This window comes from Necator americanus, chromosome IV (assembly GCF_031761385.1).
Source record: "Necator americanus strain Aroian chromosome IV, whole genome shotgun sequence".
NCBI classification, from domain to species: domain Eukaryota; kingdom Metazoa; phylum Nematoda; class Chromadorea; order Rhabditida; family Ancylostomatidae; genus Necator; species Necator americanus.
The window spans coordinates 28778795-28795639 of NC_087374.1; the positions used below are offsets into that span (position 1 = coordinate 28778795).

The 16845-nt window shown below is 40.1% G+C and overlaps 1 protein-coding gene across 2 annotated transcripts; it reads left to right on the plus strand.

Moving 5' to 3' along the window:
* Positions 1-1596: 1596 nt before the first annotated feature.
* Positions 1597-15062, plus strand: RB195_003067 (uncharacterized protein; the record flags this gene model as incomplete). 2 transcript variants are annotated; one of them, XM_064200578.1, is made up of 14 exons in its annotated part: positions 1597-1724; positions 1802-1857; positions 3456-3521; positions 3582-3720; positions 7271-7428; positions 7517-7635; positions 7704-7802; positions 9323-9418; positions 9496-9549; positions 10243-10370; positions 11764-11859; positions 12668-12715; positions 14855-14912; positions 14979-15062. In XM_064200578.1, 14 exons carry the CDS (start codon positions 1597-1599, stop codon positions 15060-15062), a joined length of 1329 nt encoding a protein of 442 aa, XP_064056459.1. The 2 variants fall into 2 exon arrangements, with proteins under 2 accessions (XP_064056459.1, XP_064056460.1); XM_064200579.1 differs by lacking the exons at positions 1597-1724; positions 1802-1857; positions 3456-3521; ... (1 more) ...; positions 9323-9418; positions 9496-9549 and having other exon boundaries at positions 7386-7428.
* Positions 15063-16845: the final 1783 nt, after the last annotated feature.

The following is a 16845-nucleotide window of genomic DNA, read 5'->3' on the forward strand; positions in this document are numbered from 1 at the left end:
AAATAAAAAAACCTATATTTTTTTTACAGGGCTAATCATGAAGTTCTTGAATTTTTTTTACAGGGCTAGTCATATTTTTAATTTTCGTGTAATCACACGCTCCAATCTATAGATGGAAAGAAAGTTCTGTCTGTCAAAAACCGAATCAGCGAATTTGTTTTCAATCTTCGAATTTCTCCAATATTAAAAAGGATTCAAAATGTATTTCCATTTTCCTCGAACTTCTTCCCTTCAATGCGATTTTTGGCTAGATATTGCACATTTCTACTGTTCTGTCGCTCTTCGCTGACAGTTTCGGGAACAACAACTCGTTCATGCCTTAACCGAAAAACTTCCTCATTAGTTGTCCACTTGTTTTTTTCGTGTTCACTTAGACGCTAATTCAAATCGCAAGTTTTTTATTGGACATCTTCTAATGATCTAAAAAAATGTCGAATATGAAAAATGTTCTCTCTTTTTTTTCCAATGCCGTTACATCTCTCATCATTAAGATCTAGATTTTTTTAGACCGCGCCGCTTTCATGAACTTTTCAAATACATTTTGAAGTTTTCAAAGAACCACGGACTCTCAAGATGTGCTCTGCTGCCATGCGCTTTTCACTGCGCCATCAATTAATTTCTATTTGGAAAGGATAAAAAAGCCTTTTCTCTCTCTCTGGAAATTCTCTCTGGAATTTTCTCTCTGGAAATTTTGTTTACGATGCGAAAGGAGCTTCACGTAGGCTAAGGGAATTATGCTGCACTGATCATTATGGAAAGTTTCAGGATTCTTTTGTCTAAGACGTATAGGAGTTCTCAAAGAATGCGTCTAAATATCGTGCTCGTCACTTAGTACTTAAATATCCTTTTTTTTCTCTCATAAGTGCTCTTTGTACTTTTTTACTTCTTTCTTATACTCTTTACTTTTACTTTTTTTGTGAAGAAGGTTATGTAAGCCATACAGGACATTTTTGTACGTCCATACAATTCTTACATCATAGGATCATTTAAAGGCTAATTTTAAATCTCAGCAATAGATAGCTATTCCTTTCTTCGTTCTTTTTTTTTCGTGCATCCCCATTTACGTCAGACTCTCACATTTGCATTCAGCGGGAAAAGAAAAAGAAATCTGAATACTTGTACAGGGTTATTCAGGATTAGTTGACCTTTGCTGCGTACAGTAGGAGTACCTACGAGGACAATTACATTAATACTAGCGTATCATTATTATCGTAGCGTATCATTGTTTTCTTCCTTTTTTTGTTCTCTGTTCCTTTAATTGTTTCCAATGCGCATTTGCTGAATTACAGACGTGCATCATATAGTTTCTTTTCCATCGTTTCTGAGGAGAGAATTTTCAGGACGAACCTAATTAATCGATACTGCTTTTTTGGTGTTTCCACTGATCCACGTCTATCTCATTTTTTAAGAAATCATTTTGAATTTTTTCACAAATTAATTTCTCGAGTTTCACGCAGCTCAGGAATCTTCATTTTTGAGCCTGCCCGCTTTTTTTGGAATATTTTGTTTTGTTGATTCTTTGACGAGCTCGAGCGTTCCGTAGCGCATTGAATTTTTCCCATGGAATATTTAAATTTGTTTAAAGATAGTCTTCTTATGGATAACTCAACATTATTCAACGCAACAACTGCCGAGTTACCGGTAGAAGCATCAAGGACAACGCTAAAATTGAGCCTGTCCATCGCTTACATCATTCTTTTTCTAGTTGGGACCATTGGAAACGGGTAAGATCATGAAATTCTATATGAGGAGGAAGAGAATGAACTTTTAAAGAGTCGACTCGTTTAAATGGATTTTCCAGGATCGTCATAGTGATGATAATCAATGTGTTGACGTCAATGCGGAGGACATCATTACGTGGGAAACGAAAATCGCTGTCGAACACCAATCACGTGTTCATCTATGTGCTAGGCATGGGACCTTTTCTAATTTTTTTTTCAAACCGTAAATAGAAGCAAAAAATAGTAGTATCAGGCTGAAACAAAAAAACTAAATTAATAACTTAATTTCTTCGTTATGACACCTTAATAAGTATACATCGGCATCCTCCATACATAACTGATACATAACACTGTTTTTTTTTAAACGTATGTATGTAGGGATCTGATGGGTCAACTGACAGAACTACAGTAACACAAACCATAAGTTCACGATATTACATAAATATAAACCAGTAGAAGGTATTAACCGATGAATATCTGAGAAAATCCAAGACTACCAGTTTGCCACTTTGTGATTGCAAGTAGAAATTTGATTTTTTACCCATCTTTCCCGTCGAAACGGTTAATTTTCCGCTTAAAGGCATCACACCACGAACCTGAGGTGGTACGGATTTCAGGTGGAGTATTCTTATACGGGGTCGTAGATAATGGAGGGGTGGGTGATTCCGTCAATTTCTCGCTAATTGGCGTAAAAAAAACGGCCCGGAAGATACGGCACATGCACACGGCTGGCGCGCTCCAATCGAACTCGTTGTAGAGAATAGCGCGCCAGAACGCTCGAAGCCGGATCTTACGGGCTGTTTTTCACGGCAGTTAGGAAGAAATGGACGGAATCACCCCCTCTCCTTGATCTACGATCCCGTGTAGTAATACTCCACCTAAAATCCGTACCACCTCAGATTCGTGGGGTGATGCTTTAAGGATGTGTGCAAGCGATCAGATTTCAATTTATGCAGTTTTTTATTCCGTATCTGATTGGACTATGCTCTTTTTTGTTACATCGCGTAAATAAATGTATGTGGTCAGTTACATGTCACGGTATTTCCTGATAACATATTATAGGCACAAATTCGATTCTTTTACAGTAACTTTTTAGTAGTAATTGTTACTGTTACTTTTTTCTGGATATCTTCTACTACTGACATAAACAATTACCAAATCTTTGCTGATGACCTGGATTGACCCCGATTCCTTTAGACTTCGAAAGTGCATTTGTTACAATCGTTAAAAGTCGATTGTCAAAACTATTCATTTCTCTTTTTTTTTTCTTTTGAAAAAAAAATTCACCTCTTAAAATGACAAGACTTTATGAGGGTTTTTTTTCCAAAGAAATGATGGCTGCTATTTGGAGATCGATAGATGCCTCCTCATTCTCTGGAAATCCAAGGGAGACTGAGCTGTACCTAGTGACTAGAGTAAATTGCACGCCACCTCCCCTCCCTGATTGAATTTTCGGGTCAGCGCCGAGCCGAGCGCTTTTCAACTTAAAAATCCGAGCATAATCGGGTCGTCCGCATGTCTCGCTTTCGCCAAATTGATGACATCATGGGCGTGAAGCCTTAGGGGCAGAGGAGATGCTAGTAATCGTATCAGAAGCCGAAAGCTGAGCCTCTAACCTCGTGTCTCGCATCGCATGCTATCGAAATGAGGGGGTGAGCGGACAGAGGAGGCAGAAGTTCTCAACTAACTTCGTAACATTGCCGTTTACAAAAAAAGCTAATTAATCTGTTTCAGGTTTATCTGTAGTCGATCTTGTCGTCATACTTCATCTACCGTTCCTCGTCGTTGATCTTTTGAAAGGTTTTGACAATACACAAACAATTTCTATGGATTTTTGAACTTCTTTTTACGGATTTATAGGTGAATGGCTTTTTGGAACTGCAATGTGCAAGCTGTACTGGTTTGGAGAAAGCATCAGCAAGTTGCTGAGTTCTTTCGTTATGACAGTACTCAGCTGGGATCGATACTTAGCGGTTTGCAGTCCCGTCAAATCCATGAGGTAAGCTGCTCAGAACCGAAACATTTTTTAAAATTTAACAAAAAGAAGAGACTTCCTTTTCTACCGCAGGTATGGTAGAGAATAATGCAGGGATAATGTCGGGAAATTTCAAATAATCATTACGCTTTTTTAATTCTAAAGCGTAATACAAACAAATTCTGGTAGTGTCCTGTAGTGTCCTGGAAAATCGATTTCTTATTGCAGAGCGAAGGGAGTGGGAGGGAAGGAAATTGCGGTTGTAGATTCCCAGGAATGGGACTACCTTGACCTCTCGATTATAAGTTCACCGGATCCCGGCAGGAACACATTTTTGAGTTTCGATATAAATCTGAAAATCCTTAAAAGCAGCGTGTCACAATTTCAACCTGTTGCGATACCCACAGCGAAAACGTACAGTTCGGTAAGTAGATCGTGTAACTCAATGTGATCCGTTCGTGGATGCGACGTGCGTGCAAGAGTGGTGTGTTGCGACTGAAAAAAAAATAGGAAAAAAAAAACTGAAGTGAAAAATAACAATAAAAAAGTTGTAAAAACGGCGCTTAGGAACGAATGACTGGAACCATAGTGGTTTTCGCAATCTACTACCGAGCTCTACGCCTTCACCGTGGATTCCGCACCACGTCAAAATCGTGATACGCTGCCTTTAAAGGCATCACCCCACAAATCTGAAGTGGGTCACAATTTCAGGTAGAGTATTCGTATACGGGATCGTAGATTATGGGGAGAAGGGTGATTCCGTCCATTTCTTCCTAATTCCCGTAAAAAAACGGCCCGGACGATACGGCTTCGGACGTTCTGGCACACTATTTTCTACAAGGAGTTCGACTGGAGCGCGCCTGCCTTGTGCGGCGCCGCATCTTCCCGGCCGTTTTTTTTACGGCAATTAGGAAGAAATGGACCGAATCACCCTCCTCTCCATAATCTACTATCCCTTATAAGGATACTCCACCTGAAATCTGTACCACCTCAGATTTGTGGGGTGATGCCTTTAAGGTGCAGTTATGCGTTTATTTCGTTTTATTGTCAATTTTTCTTACTGTTTACTGAAAGGTCGTATCTTTCGCATCGCGAAATGATTTTTGATTGTGAAGTTGTTGTAAACAGATTGACTTGGTCCTAGGAGTTGCCTCAAAGAATTTGCAAGACTTGTTTGTTCGCATGTTGTCATGTTTTGTTTTCGTCTGTTTTGTACTTGAACAGGGAATGCGCCAGAAAATTGCATCCAAAAATAGCTGTATTAGTCTTTACTCAAGTGCGTTGTTAGCGACAATTATTATGAAGTGTCGACACAATGGAATGCATGCGTGGGGAACGGGGCGCTAAGAGTTCGACAATTCTTCTGAAATCCATGTGGCAATGAACTTTTTTCATAGGATAGGGACCCAAAGCATAGGAATTCGTTGAACGATTTTGGGGACGGCATAAAAGCCGGACAAAACCGGAGCTGAACTTTTAACATCGAATTTTCTCAAAAATTCATCTGTTAGAAAAATTGTTTGATTGTTGGAAATTGGTCAATTTTCCTTAATGAAAGAAGTCTGCTATCGAATTGATAATCCTTTTTCACGGGATCATTTAATTACCGAAATGTGTCCTGTACGCCCTTCTATGCGACAATGCGCACGAATTCTGCTTCCAGAGTTGTTTCACCGCTGATGGTCTGAAGGATATGCGATGTCGCACTCATCCGAATGGTAGGGGACATTACCGACACCGTATAATCCTTGGAACACCTTCACGCCTCGATCATTACGCGTTTTTAAAGGCAGCGTATCACGAAACTGACAATGTTTGGATTTCTGTGGGCAGAGATAAAATTTGGGATGTAGACTAGGAGTATGACCCTGGTCCCGCTCATTTACCCAAATCATCCTGAAAAGATCTGCGGGAACGGGGGTTGTTCCTACGAAGCCTAGGCGCATCTTTTCGTGCACGCTCCGGTTTTTCCATCAGCCTATTGTGAGAATACAGCATTGATCTTCGACCGTTCGTTAGTGAATGCAGCGCGTGTACGAAGGTGCAACGCGTTTTTTCCTATGAGGAGCGTTCTTACGTTCATCGTAGAAAAAAACGCTGTTTCTCCACGCCGTTTTCCAGCAAGCTTCAGGGAAATTGGATGGGATAACGCTCATACTCGTGTATCCTTAACTCCATATTTTCCTGAAGGTTTCTTTTCCATTTTCTTGATGAGCTAGTTTAACACGATGCGATTTGGCGCAAACCGAAGGTGGAACTTCTCGAGCCAGCATCGTGAGTCGTCGCAGTGATCAAAACATTCTAACGCTCCTCGTTTTTCCCACTTCATGTCAGGAGCTGCGTTCCCATGAGATGACGTGACGCAATAATGATAACAATAGATTTTTTTTGCTTTGCTGCCGCTTGTACAAACATAGTTTGAGTAATTTTTGGTGTAATAAAATGCGTACATCTTAAACATCTGCTTATAATAATCATCCAAATTATCGATACAGAATACAACTGTATATAGCCATATATACTGAGTGGAAAGTAATACATAATAGGGATTAGCTGTGGTCCTGGAAGAGATGCACCGTAATGCTTGGAAATTTGTGAAAAATTGTTGTCAGAAGTCTTTTTGATTCCGAAAACGAAGATCGAAAGCTGAATTTCACATAGAACTTACTATACAGTCTTTTTTACTGAAGCTGGATTTAAACAAGCGATTCACACTGCATCACTAATTGGTATGAAGGATAAAGTGGCGTTAATCAATCCGCTTTGGATGCACCCCAGGTTCAATTCAATTCCGAATCGTTTGAGGTTCACGAACGTGCAACTGGCCTATGCAATGACTTGGTGGCTAACCGATGTGTCAAGTCAGTGTTTTTATCCTCCCAGACAAGTCTGGCACAAATTTATCGACCGCGGAGGGACGAAAGGCCTGCTGAGCACTAGGGCGGATTCGAACCTCCGATCGATCATGGTGCAGGCAAAGCGAAATCTCTCACCACTGCGCTACACCGCATGATAAATTGAAGTGATTACTCGTTTAAGGTAACGAAACGAATTGTGGCAGTGATTCTGCATTATACAGGGGATGAAAGGCTTGGTGAGCAATAGGGCGGCTTCGAACCTTCGATCGATCGTGCATGAAGCGGAACCTCTAACCACTACACTACATCCACTCCTATTTTAAGAATAAAAAAGGAATATAGGAATGGTTTATAACAACGTCATGAAGCCCGGCGCAGTTGCGTAAGCGGTTGCGCTCGGAGCGGTACCGTGGAGCGTAGTGGTAAGGATCGTGTGAGGACCATTGCTAGCGCCACCTATCGCTGCAGTTCGCGGCTAATTCCACCTCGATCCCAGCCGCTAGCGTCCACTACCGCCCTGACTCGAGCGCAGCCGCTTACGCAACTGCACCGAAAATCATGTCTTTTTGGACCGACTACAGTATGAAGATAGAATTTGGAGTATTCAACATAAGCGACAGGTTCCGAACACTTGATGGGCTTCAAAGATGTTGATTGAGACACGATATTTGTGTCCTATCTCGACGTTTAGATAGTCATTTACGGTACTTTTTAAGGATTCGGAGCAACTGTGTCGCATTGCTGGTGCTGCTGATCTGCTCTCTTCTCGCCGTCATCCTGCTGCTCCCCGTACTTATTCAATCAACGGTCTTCAAAATTGACAAAATGAGCATGATGCCATTACAGGACGACTCTGACGAACATCGATTGTCAGGTCAGCCAGCGCTCCTGCCACATGTTCATAGAAGAATCTTTTTTTGGCTATGAAAAAAAGAGATAAAGATAAGAAGAAAATCTTTCAGATCTTCATGGTACAACTATATCGAAATGTGTGTTCGACTCGGACGCAGTGTTTACTATGTATACTTTCATGATAGGATTCGCTTTTCCTGCAATTCTTATCACGTTGTTTTACTCGAGAGTGGGTTTTTTCCCAACAGATTGATTTTTAGCTATTATTTACTAAATTCAATGCTCTCATTGTAACAGGTTATATGCAAGGTGCAGAAGTCCTCTCGTAACATGCGTGGAGCGCGTACGATCCCTGAACAGGGGAAAAAGGACATCCCCAGCCATCGTGTTCAGCAGGTACAGAACTTCTTTATTTGAGTTCCTCAGAATGAGATTGCCTCTGAGCGGAGAAGAGATATCTCTAGTGTTTTGCTTGAAAAAAGCATTCTTTGTTTTCCTGAATCAAAAATTAATAAAATCTTAGTCTCTTAGGAAAGAACCTCATACAATTAAATGTTGCAAAACTACATCCATCAAATATTCATTTTTCATTTTTTGAAAAATTTCTACAGTATTTCATTATCGCTCGCAGGTGGATGCGGCGCGTGCCCAAAAGTGGTGTGTTTTTACGTACTCCTAGGAACAAACGCCTTTTCCTACGCGGTTTTTTAGAACTCTTGGGGGAAATTGAGCCGGGCCACGCTCATACTCAAAATCTACACGTCGAACTCTGCATTTCCCCAGGGAGATCCCAACATCGTGAATTTCGTGATACGCTGCATTTAAGAACATTGTTTTCTGTAGAAGTGCGTTGAGTTTTTCCGTAATACTCGAGCCAAGATCCTCTAACAGTTGTCGTTGCCTCATAGCGTTCGTTACGTAGGATTGTACTTCCCAATCCGATTTGCACACACACACAATCTTCTCCTTTTTCGTCCATGAATTCACATCTACACAACCAACCAATGTCCCTGCGTAAAAACAGCAATATCTGCGTAGTGCCGGACGATTGTGATGCGACTGTCCTTTGCAATCCGTACAGTTTCCCTCGAAAATCCGGATTTAATGAAACTGTTATGGTCATCGCCATTATTTCGGCCAATTCTTGAATCCTGTCTCTTTTTCATCACTCCAATTGTTTCGACACGGAGAACTCCCTCACTCTGATTCTGATTTTATGAACGGAATTTATTCTTAAAACTAAAAGTTCTTCACTTCTCCAAAATTAGAATTGCGCCATCGATGGGCACAAACAGTGGTCCAAAGGAGCAACATTAAGAGAGTAGGTGGGATAAACTAAGAATTCAATACTTTTCAGCTCATTTAATTTGTTCAGGGTTCATCGCGGAATATGGCGGTAAATGTTAACAGTTACTGCAATAACAACCTTGTTTTATTGACAAACACACTGATACAGCAGCAGAGCTTTTCTCATTAATCCTGACAACCCTCAAATAACTCAGTTATCTTTGGAATGAAAGATATGACGCTGAAAGTTTCCATCTGTTCTTTGATTCATCGTAATAGTCAGTTCTAAGAGGTTAGTACCCAATATAGTATAAAAACGATAATAAGCCTAATCAATCCTCTTGGGATACGCCACTACGTTCACTTCAATTCGAATCGTTTGAGGTTAACGAATGTGTGGCATATACAGTAACTTGAAGGTGCTAGTGGATGTAGGAAGTCAGTGTTTTTATCCTCCCGGACAAGACAAGACAAGACATTTGACACCAATTTATCGATCCCGGAAAGATGAAAGCCCTGGTTGGCACTAGGACGGAATCGAACTTCTGATCGATCATGGTGCAGCCAAAGCGGAATCTCTCACCACTGCGCTACACCGCCCAATAAATTGAACCAATCACTCATTTTAGGTAACGAAACGAATTGTGGCAGTGATTCTGTTCTACTTTCTTTGCTGGACACCTCAGTGGACGCTGAATATTATGACACAATTTAATCTTATTCATGTAAGCCATTAGTTTCTCTTTACTGAGTGGTAGTATTTTTGGACAGAGTGCGTTTGATTAATCCAATAAGTATTTAGGTTTCATGGATGACACCCGCACTTTCGGCAATGTTTTTCGTAGCTCACCTCCTGGTAAGATTACAGTCTATTCGACATTCTCGTGAATAAACTAGTAGGCCCTTCCGGAGAGGTATTGTCGCTCCACATGAAAGTTTCACCTTTCAGATTTTTCCCTGTCAGGAAATGGTTAAAATTAGTCGGCTAAAATTTCTGCAATTCTCTTGTAATTTTATGGACTTGCAACTCTGCTCACCACAGAGAAATAATTAATTAATTAAAGAAATAAGTTAAAAGCGATTACCGTAGTCGTAGTAAATTTAGGCAAGAATAATCTTTGTTTTATTTACGTTTTACGTTTTATTGGGTTGCCGTAATCTCTTAAGACTCACTTTCCTCCTAATTGAATGATCTGCCTTTCACTAATTTATTGACCTCACAGTAATGTTTTGAGATTTTTACCTATTTTTTTATTTGACACTTCAGAAGTGCTATTTTGTGTCACATGTGTTATGATCTGAATAGATTTTGTTTTATTTTAGTTATATCCGTATATGTAGCCCTCGAGAAACATTTTTTTTTGGCCAATTGTAAGGAGAGAGGCGTCCCATTCTTACTTTTGGATTTCTTAACATTCTGACCTACATACTGGAGCTTTTTTTTCTGGTGTAATTTTAATGACACTTTTTTTTGTATTATTGTGACTCGTGTGTTTATCTTTTGTACAAATTTAATAGCAAGAGATGTCTAAATAGTAAGTAATTCTAGGTGTGTTTCAACTCAGCTGCGAATCCCGTACTGTACGCATTAATCAATCGAGAACTTCGACAACAACACGTGATGGCGATGGCTAGGAAACGACAGTCGTTCACACACGCTACGCATGGAGCTCTTGAGTTCGTCGCTCGCCATACCCACAAGTCTGCACCTGGTCATCACCTAACATATCAGCAGATCACAGCCGAACACATTCAATTCAATACCGTTCGGGGTCGGCTGTGACTTGCTGCTTCGTTGTTTATTAACGGTCGCGGTTTTTTTGTTCTGCGTTAAGAATTTTTGCGTAAGCACGAAAGAAGAGGATACAAGGTGCTCTTGGATGCGAACATAATCGAAAAATAAGGAAAAAAACTTATAAGATAGGATAGACACCTTTTAATAGTGAAATTGATATAGTATTGGTATTACAAAACTGCTAGAGAATCTAACATAAGCAAAATCAGAAGAAAAAAGAGAATCAGGAAAAATCAGAAAAAAAAACAAAATTAGAATGAAAATAAGTGGTTTTTCTCGACCAGCATTAGGTGTTAATTAAATTGTATCGATTTCTAAGTTAGCGGTTTTTTCTGCGAGCTTTGCCTCATTGTTGGATCCGATTCACGGTCAAATGTGTTTTAAAAAATTAATTTTGATGAGAAACACATTTTTGAAAGGGTTTTTAATTTTTTGAATTTTTGGAACGGTCAGAGTTGTTTGTCAGTGCTTTTTCACGTACTCACTGTTGGAGGAAAAACTCCGTCGTTCTACTAAGTTTGTCCGCAGTAACGTATTCTCTTCGCTTAAGATGCTTCATCAGAAGTAAGTGCTGATGTATGATAAGCTAAGTAGTAAGCGGTCGAGAGCTATGTATGGATTCTGCACACCCTACTAACCATAAGCATAAGGAATTCCATATAGTATTACTAATAACTAAAGCGAAATTCCTTGTAAAAATGTTTCTTTGATAAAAAAAAATATATTTGTTCTCCTAGGAATGGCGACTAGGTACATACTAATGGTCATGGCAAATTTCCCTCTTTCCTCTATCCCCTTCGTCGTTCTTTCCTATAGAAATATTTAGAGCTGTGCAATAACAATAATTCGGTAGATCGCTTGAGGAGAACTTTCGTCATTAGAACCTTCATGTGAGGGTAGTGAATTGCCTATCGCTAGTAGTCTCTACGTGCATGTATTTCCATTTTCCATTTTCTATCATTTGCAGTGGCAAGTAAAAAGGAGGGTCAATGCATTTTGGAACTTTTCGAATTTTCAAGCATTTAGCTGGAGGAATTCAGATAGGAGAGGTTTTTTTTTGCACCCATTAGATGTTCCATCATCTCTAATTCAATGCTTTTTTATCGGATAAAAATGTAGAAAAATCAATTGATCACGTAAGAAAAACAAAAACAAAAATATATACGAAAAATATACAAAAAAAATGCAATGATCTAACTATATAACTCGCTTTAGCATGGCAACATCTATGTGAACATCACTCGTTTCCCATTATTTAATCCTACCTATCACTAGGATTTCGCATAACCTGCCGAGAGGGTCTGCCGGTGGAGTGAGTGTTGTATCGCTGGAGTTGAAACGGAACACACTATGGGAGCGCATAACGAGACGGTAAGTGCTAAACACGAGATTCGGTTTGGCTTCGAGAAGGTCTGCTAACTTTCTCTTGAAATTGTTATTCGTACTTTAAAAGTGGCGTAAATTTGCGTAGTGTAGAAACGTGATGGAAAACATAGAGTTCGGTGTAAAGATTACGGATATCCTCCACACGCTTTGGTTCCATCAGCAGCCTATTTATTTGTTTTTCTAAGAACGATTCCTATTTCCCACGCTTTTTTTTACAACGGTTAGGGAGAATTGAACGCAGCCACATTCATAATTTGCACCTTGAACTCTATGTTTTTCATCAGGTTTCCACATTTCGTCAGTCTCGTCGATACGTAAAAATGAAAATTTCAGAGAGATTAAATAAATCAATGGACCGAAAATAAGCTGGTCCTTAATGTGTGCTTAGTATTACTTGAAAAGTTTTTCTCCTTGCTTTGTTTATGTAAGTAAATACGGTGCTTTTTTTTGGTTTCTGACATCGGTGAATGCATTTTCTCTGATCAACCTATACTTCCTCTTTTTTCGCCTTGTCCTAATCGTACAACCATTGCGACTACCCGGAGAACCACAGTTACAAAAGCCTAAATCTGCTATTTCTAAGAATAGGATCCCTCAGCACTATCAAGCTACTTCTCATCTCACAAGAATGCAGCTCCTTTAGATTTTTTTTCAAAATTCAAAATTCTTACAGTTACCACTTCAAACACTATACGAACCAGGAATTAGATTTGTGCAGAAATAAATAATAAATTTTGGAAGTAGCAGATTTAGAGCACTACGTAAATAAATGCATTAATGAGTATATTTGCAGCCTTGCTGAACTCAGGACCTCGTTACTGCGGGCGACTTCGAAAAAGCCGTAAGTTGCTCTTCAGCTTCTTAGGTTTGCAGTAAGAATTGTAGCTCGCAAAGACAGTGTTCGGAGAAGTTTTTGAAGTTAAGACCTATTTAGTGGGTGCAGGATTCAATATCTTTTCTGAAAAAGTCGAAACTGTGGTTCAGTAGGAAGTTTATTTACTTATTTATTTATTTAACTACTATTCACATACACCAATCTTGCACCAGAAAAGAAGGATAAAAATGGAACACACTTTGTCTGAGTCAGAAAATCTACGAAAAAAATGCAAATTTTACTAAAACCGGAAGCAAATTTATTGTCAGAGGAATCTGGCGCTGTCCTTTCTGGGCGGATAACTAGTCGAACATGTCGTTCTCCTACTCCAGAATGTGAAGAATCCTCTTATGACATCTACTCCCCCATCCAGAGCCTTAGCATTGGTCCAATTATCGAAATATCAGGGTTCGGACTGCCAATGCATAAGGATCACTTTGGAACTAGGGGCCAATCTCACGGGGGACCTTAAGCAAGAGGGTTCACCAACTTTCGTTATCCTCAAACGAGTGACCACCACAATCTAGACAAGCGGCGGTAAAGACCAAACCTGCCAAAAGAATTGCGGAAATTAGTAAGTGGAGGTTATTCAGAAGTAATTGAGAGGGGAGGTAACATGAAGGAACGAATCAAAGAGAGATTTAACCAGAAGATATCAGTATCCTCGTTAGCTTCAGTGACCGGAATAGACTTCATATGTCGGAAGAAGAGAGAAAGTGGGCTCGTAGTAAGCTGAAAAAGATAACTATAGGAGAAACAGTGCAGGAAATAGAGAAATGTAAAAGACAATTAGGAGGTATCAGAACGGTGGAAATGCTTGATCCAGTTCCATGCCCTGTGCAAAAGGCATCACATATCAAAGAATTGCTAGAATCAGTGGCATTCAGTTAGACATCAATATTGAAACACCGACAAATGATGTGTTTGGCTTTAACAACATCACGCGGTAAAAACTCCAACCATCTAGCAGTTCTACAGAAGAAATTACTGAACATCAGAGCAAAGTTCCTATGCTGCGTTTTAGCGTAATGTGAAACCACCAGTTCTTTCAATAGTAGGCCTGAAGCATCAATACTTGCTGGGCACTAACTTGCTTTCGTTTCAGAGGACTCGAAAACAGAAGATTAGTTCGGCGTATATACTGTTCCTCAATCTGCTCATTCCTAATTTTTTGAGACGATCCTTGTAGCTAGTCATCGCTAAGACTGCTAACATTCTCCTGAATAGCATAAGGGTTGAAGTCTCTTGCATCTTTTCGGGCTTTGCTATGTGTTTTTTCTTTAAAGGGCTCCAAATTTGAGAGCCATATTCAAGATAAGGTAAGACGAACGATTTGTATAGACGGGTGAGAAAAGTCGGATTAGTGGTGTGGGCAATGCGGGATAGCCGGAAAAGGGAAGAAAATGCTTTTACGATATTATCAACATGTTCGTGAAGTTGAGGTTATCATCCACAAAAATTCCTGAGTCTCTGCAGATTCACAACTTTTAAGATGCCACTAATCCTCAAGCCCCCCCCCCCTTCCCCTCCCTCCCCCTTCCCTTCCAACTACACTTTCCCCTGGGGCCGACCAATCTCTACTACACTATTGGACAGTACAGATGAAATTTGAATGAGCAGTAGCACCACCTCAAAACCACACTCTTCTGCGATTATCGGAGTCGATCATAAGACCTTTGAAACCATTGGACTAAAACCTTGTTCAGAAGTATCGTACGCAGCTCCTCTTCATAAATCCAAAACGTCGACAGTGCCAACCTAGCCTCTTAGCCCTCCGTGGAAGATAAATTGGTTTAACACATCTCTGGGAGGCTAAATACACTGACCTAACACATCGGCTGGACACCGAAGTCACTGTACAGGCTAGCTACGCGTTCTTAAACCTCAAACGATTCTGAATTGAAGTGAACGTGTTGACCGATTAACGGCATCACTTTATGGAATAGTCGTAGGCTGTCACCCTAGTAATTGCAAATCATGTCTGCTCCCTTGCCCATTGGCAAAAAGATTACACACTCGAAAATCTATCCGAGCGATTTGGCTGTTTTCTCCTTTAGTTGTTCGCACCTGCTTTCTAGAAGCACATGCATGACTATTTCTTTGCAGAAAATCCCGATCGCCATCGCATGGATCTGAAATATCTGCTGAACCACTGAAGGAGTCGGTGAGTTATTGACTTGTCAAACTACCACCTTCATCCAATACTTGTGGATACTGCATAAAGATTTAGCTACTTGTCATCCCAACGCCGTCAGCTACCCCAGCAGCGGAAGTACCAGAAATCACGGTGACTGATAATGATGACTACCTCTGAGAAAACAACTCTTTCTCTCTGTGTTTTTTTTATTGTTGTGTGTTCTCTTTTCTCCTTCTCCGTTTCCACCATCTACCCTCTATGCTTGTACATAACTTTCATATTTAATGCTTAGATTCAGGCATAGGATTGAGGATCAACGAAAGTGAACGCATTTTCGTGGATATCTCTAACTATTGTAAAATTGGAGCGTACAATCAGGATTGTTAATTAATTCAACTTGATTTTGCATTCTGTTGACAGTAATTTGTAATGGTTTACTGGTATATGATGATCACCGTGCATCACGTTCTTCTCTTTCAAACCCAATATTTACTAAACTCTCTAATTCTTAAATTAGTAGTTACATTGCTCTTGATTAAGGCTAGGTAAGTAGAAAATACGTGTATCTCTGTGGAAATTGGCAAAATTACCTTAAACTATCATAATTCAGTTCTCTTCGTAGGGAAATGTTTCTTGATCTCAGTCTGTGATCTCTCTGCCATTCCATTCATTTCGCCTTCATTTTTTTTTTATTTTCGTACCAGATAGCGGAACAATTCAACGGGAAATTTCACATATACATTTAATCGATAAGATTATAAGAGATGTTAATTGTTAGCAGCGTAGAACAATGTCGTATCCATCAGCTATAAAAACGTCTTTGATTTTCTGTGAAGTTATCGTTAAGGGGGCTGTTAATTACTTACAGCGACGGAACTTACGACACCGGCAACAATTCCTTTCAGAAGTTTCATTACCATGCACGAACCCTTCTCGTTTCAAATCTGAAGCGGTTTCGATATTTCTGCTGCGTCGAGGATTTGACAGTTGGAGGACCATAAAAGGACGGTTACTGCTAACAAAGCGATTAATACAATAAGTTCTTACTGTTACTTACTTGTGAAACAGAACTAAGATACAACGGAACCTAGATAAATCAAGTTCGACAAATATAAAACAGACCAGGGAAAAAACAATAACTGAAGAGATCGTCGCAAAGTGAATGTCAGAGGCTTGTCAGGCACAAAAAAGTAGAGGGATAACATTAGAAATAAATGAAATTACTTGAAATCAGCATCAACCACAGAGTTTACACAGGGTATAAAAATTAGGACGTTCAATCGGAACACGGCTATGAACATTTCGTTGACCAGTATTGTTTTTAATCCCTGGAGAAGAAACAAAACTTCTCTGTCCACAGAGCTCCCATTGCAATATTGTTACGAGCTAACGTTTACGTTAAACAAGCTAGTAGAACAACGTCAACTTCTCATGTCCATGCTCCGATCGCCCAAAATAGGGAACCGTACAGAACCTACCTACTTACCCTCGAGCATTACTCTGTCTTTCTGTGGGTGCACAGTATGTAAGCGTGAATCAGGTCGTTTACCATGTTCATGTTAATTTCGCAGCCTGGATATACATAGCTGGAGCATTCGGATACATTCGTTCCTTCGAACGTGAATGATGCATCAGAAACCCGTCCGTTCCCCGTCAACGTTACAACTAGCCGTAACCGTATAGTTGGGTCAAAAGGACACGAAACACGATGCAGTTGCGTAAGCGGCTGCGCTCGAAGCAATGGGGCGCAACGGTTGGAATGAAGACTGGACCATCGCGATGCGCAGCAATATACGGTGGTAGCAAGGGTGCTACCTCGACTCCAAATGCTGCGGTCCACCTTACCGCTTCGAGAGCGCAACTGCTTACGCAATTGCACCGTACTTCATGTCGTTTTGACTCTACTGTAGATTGCCTGTGGGTTTAATTCATAAGTAATGGAACTCTTTCCGTATGGCTT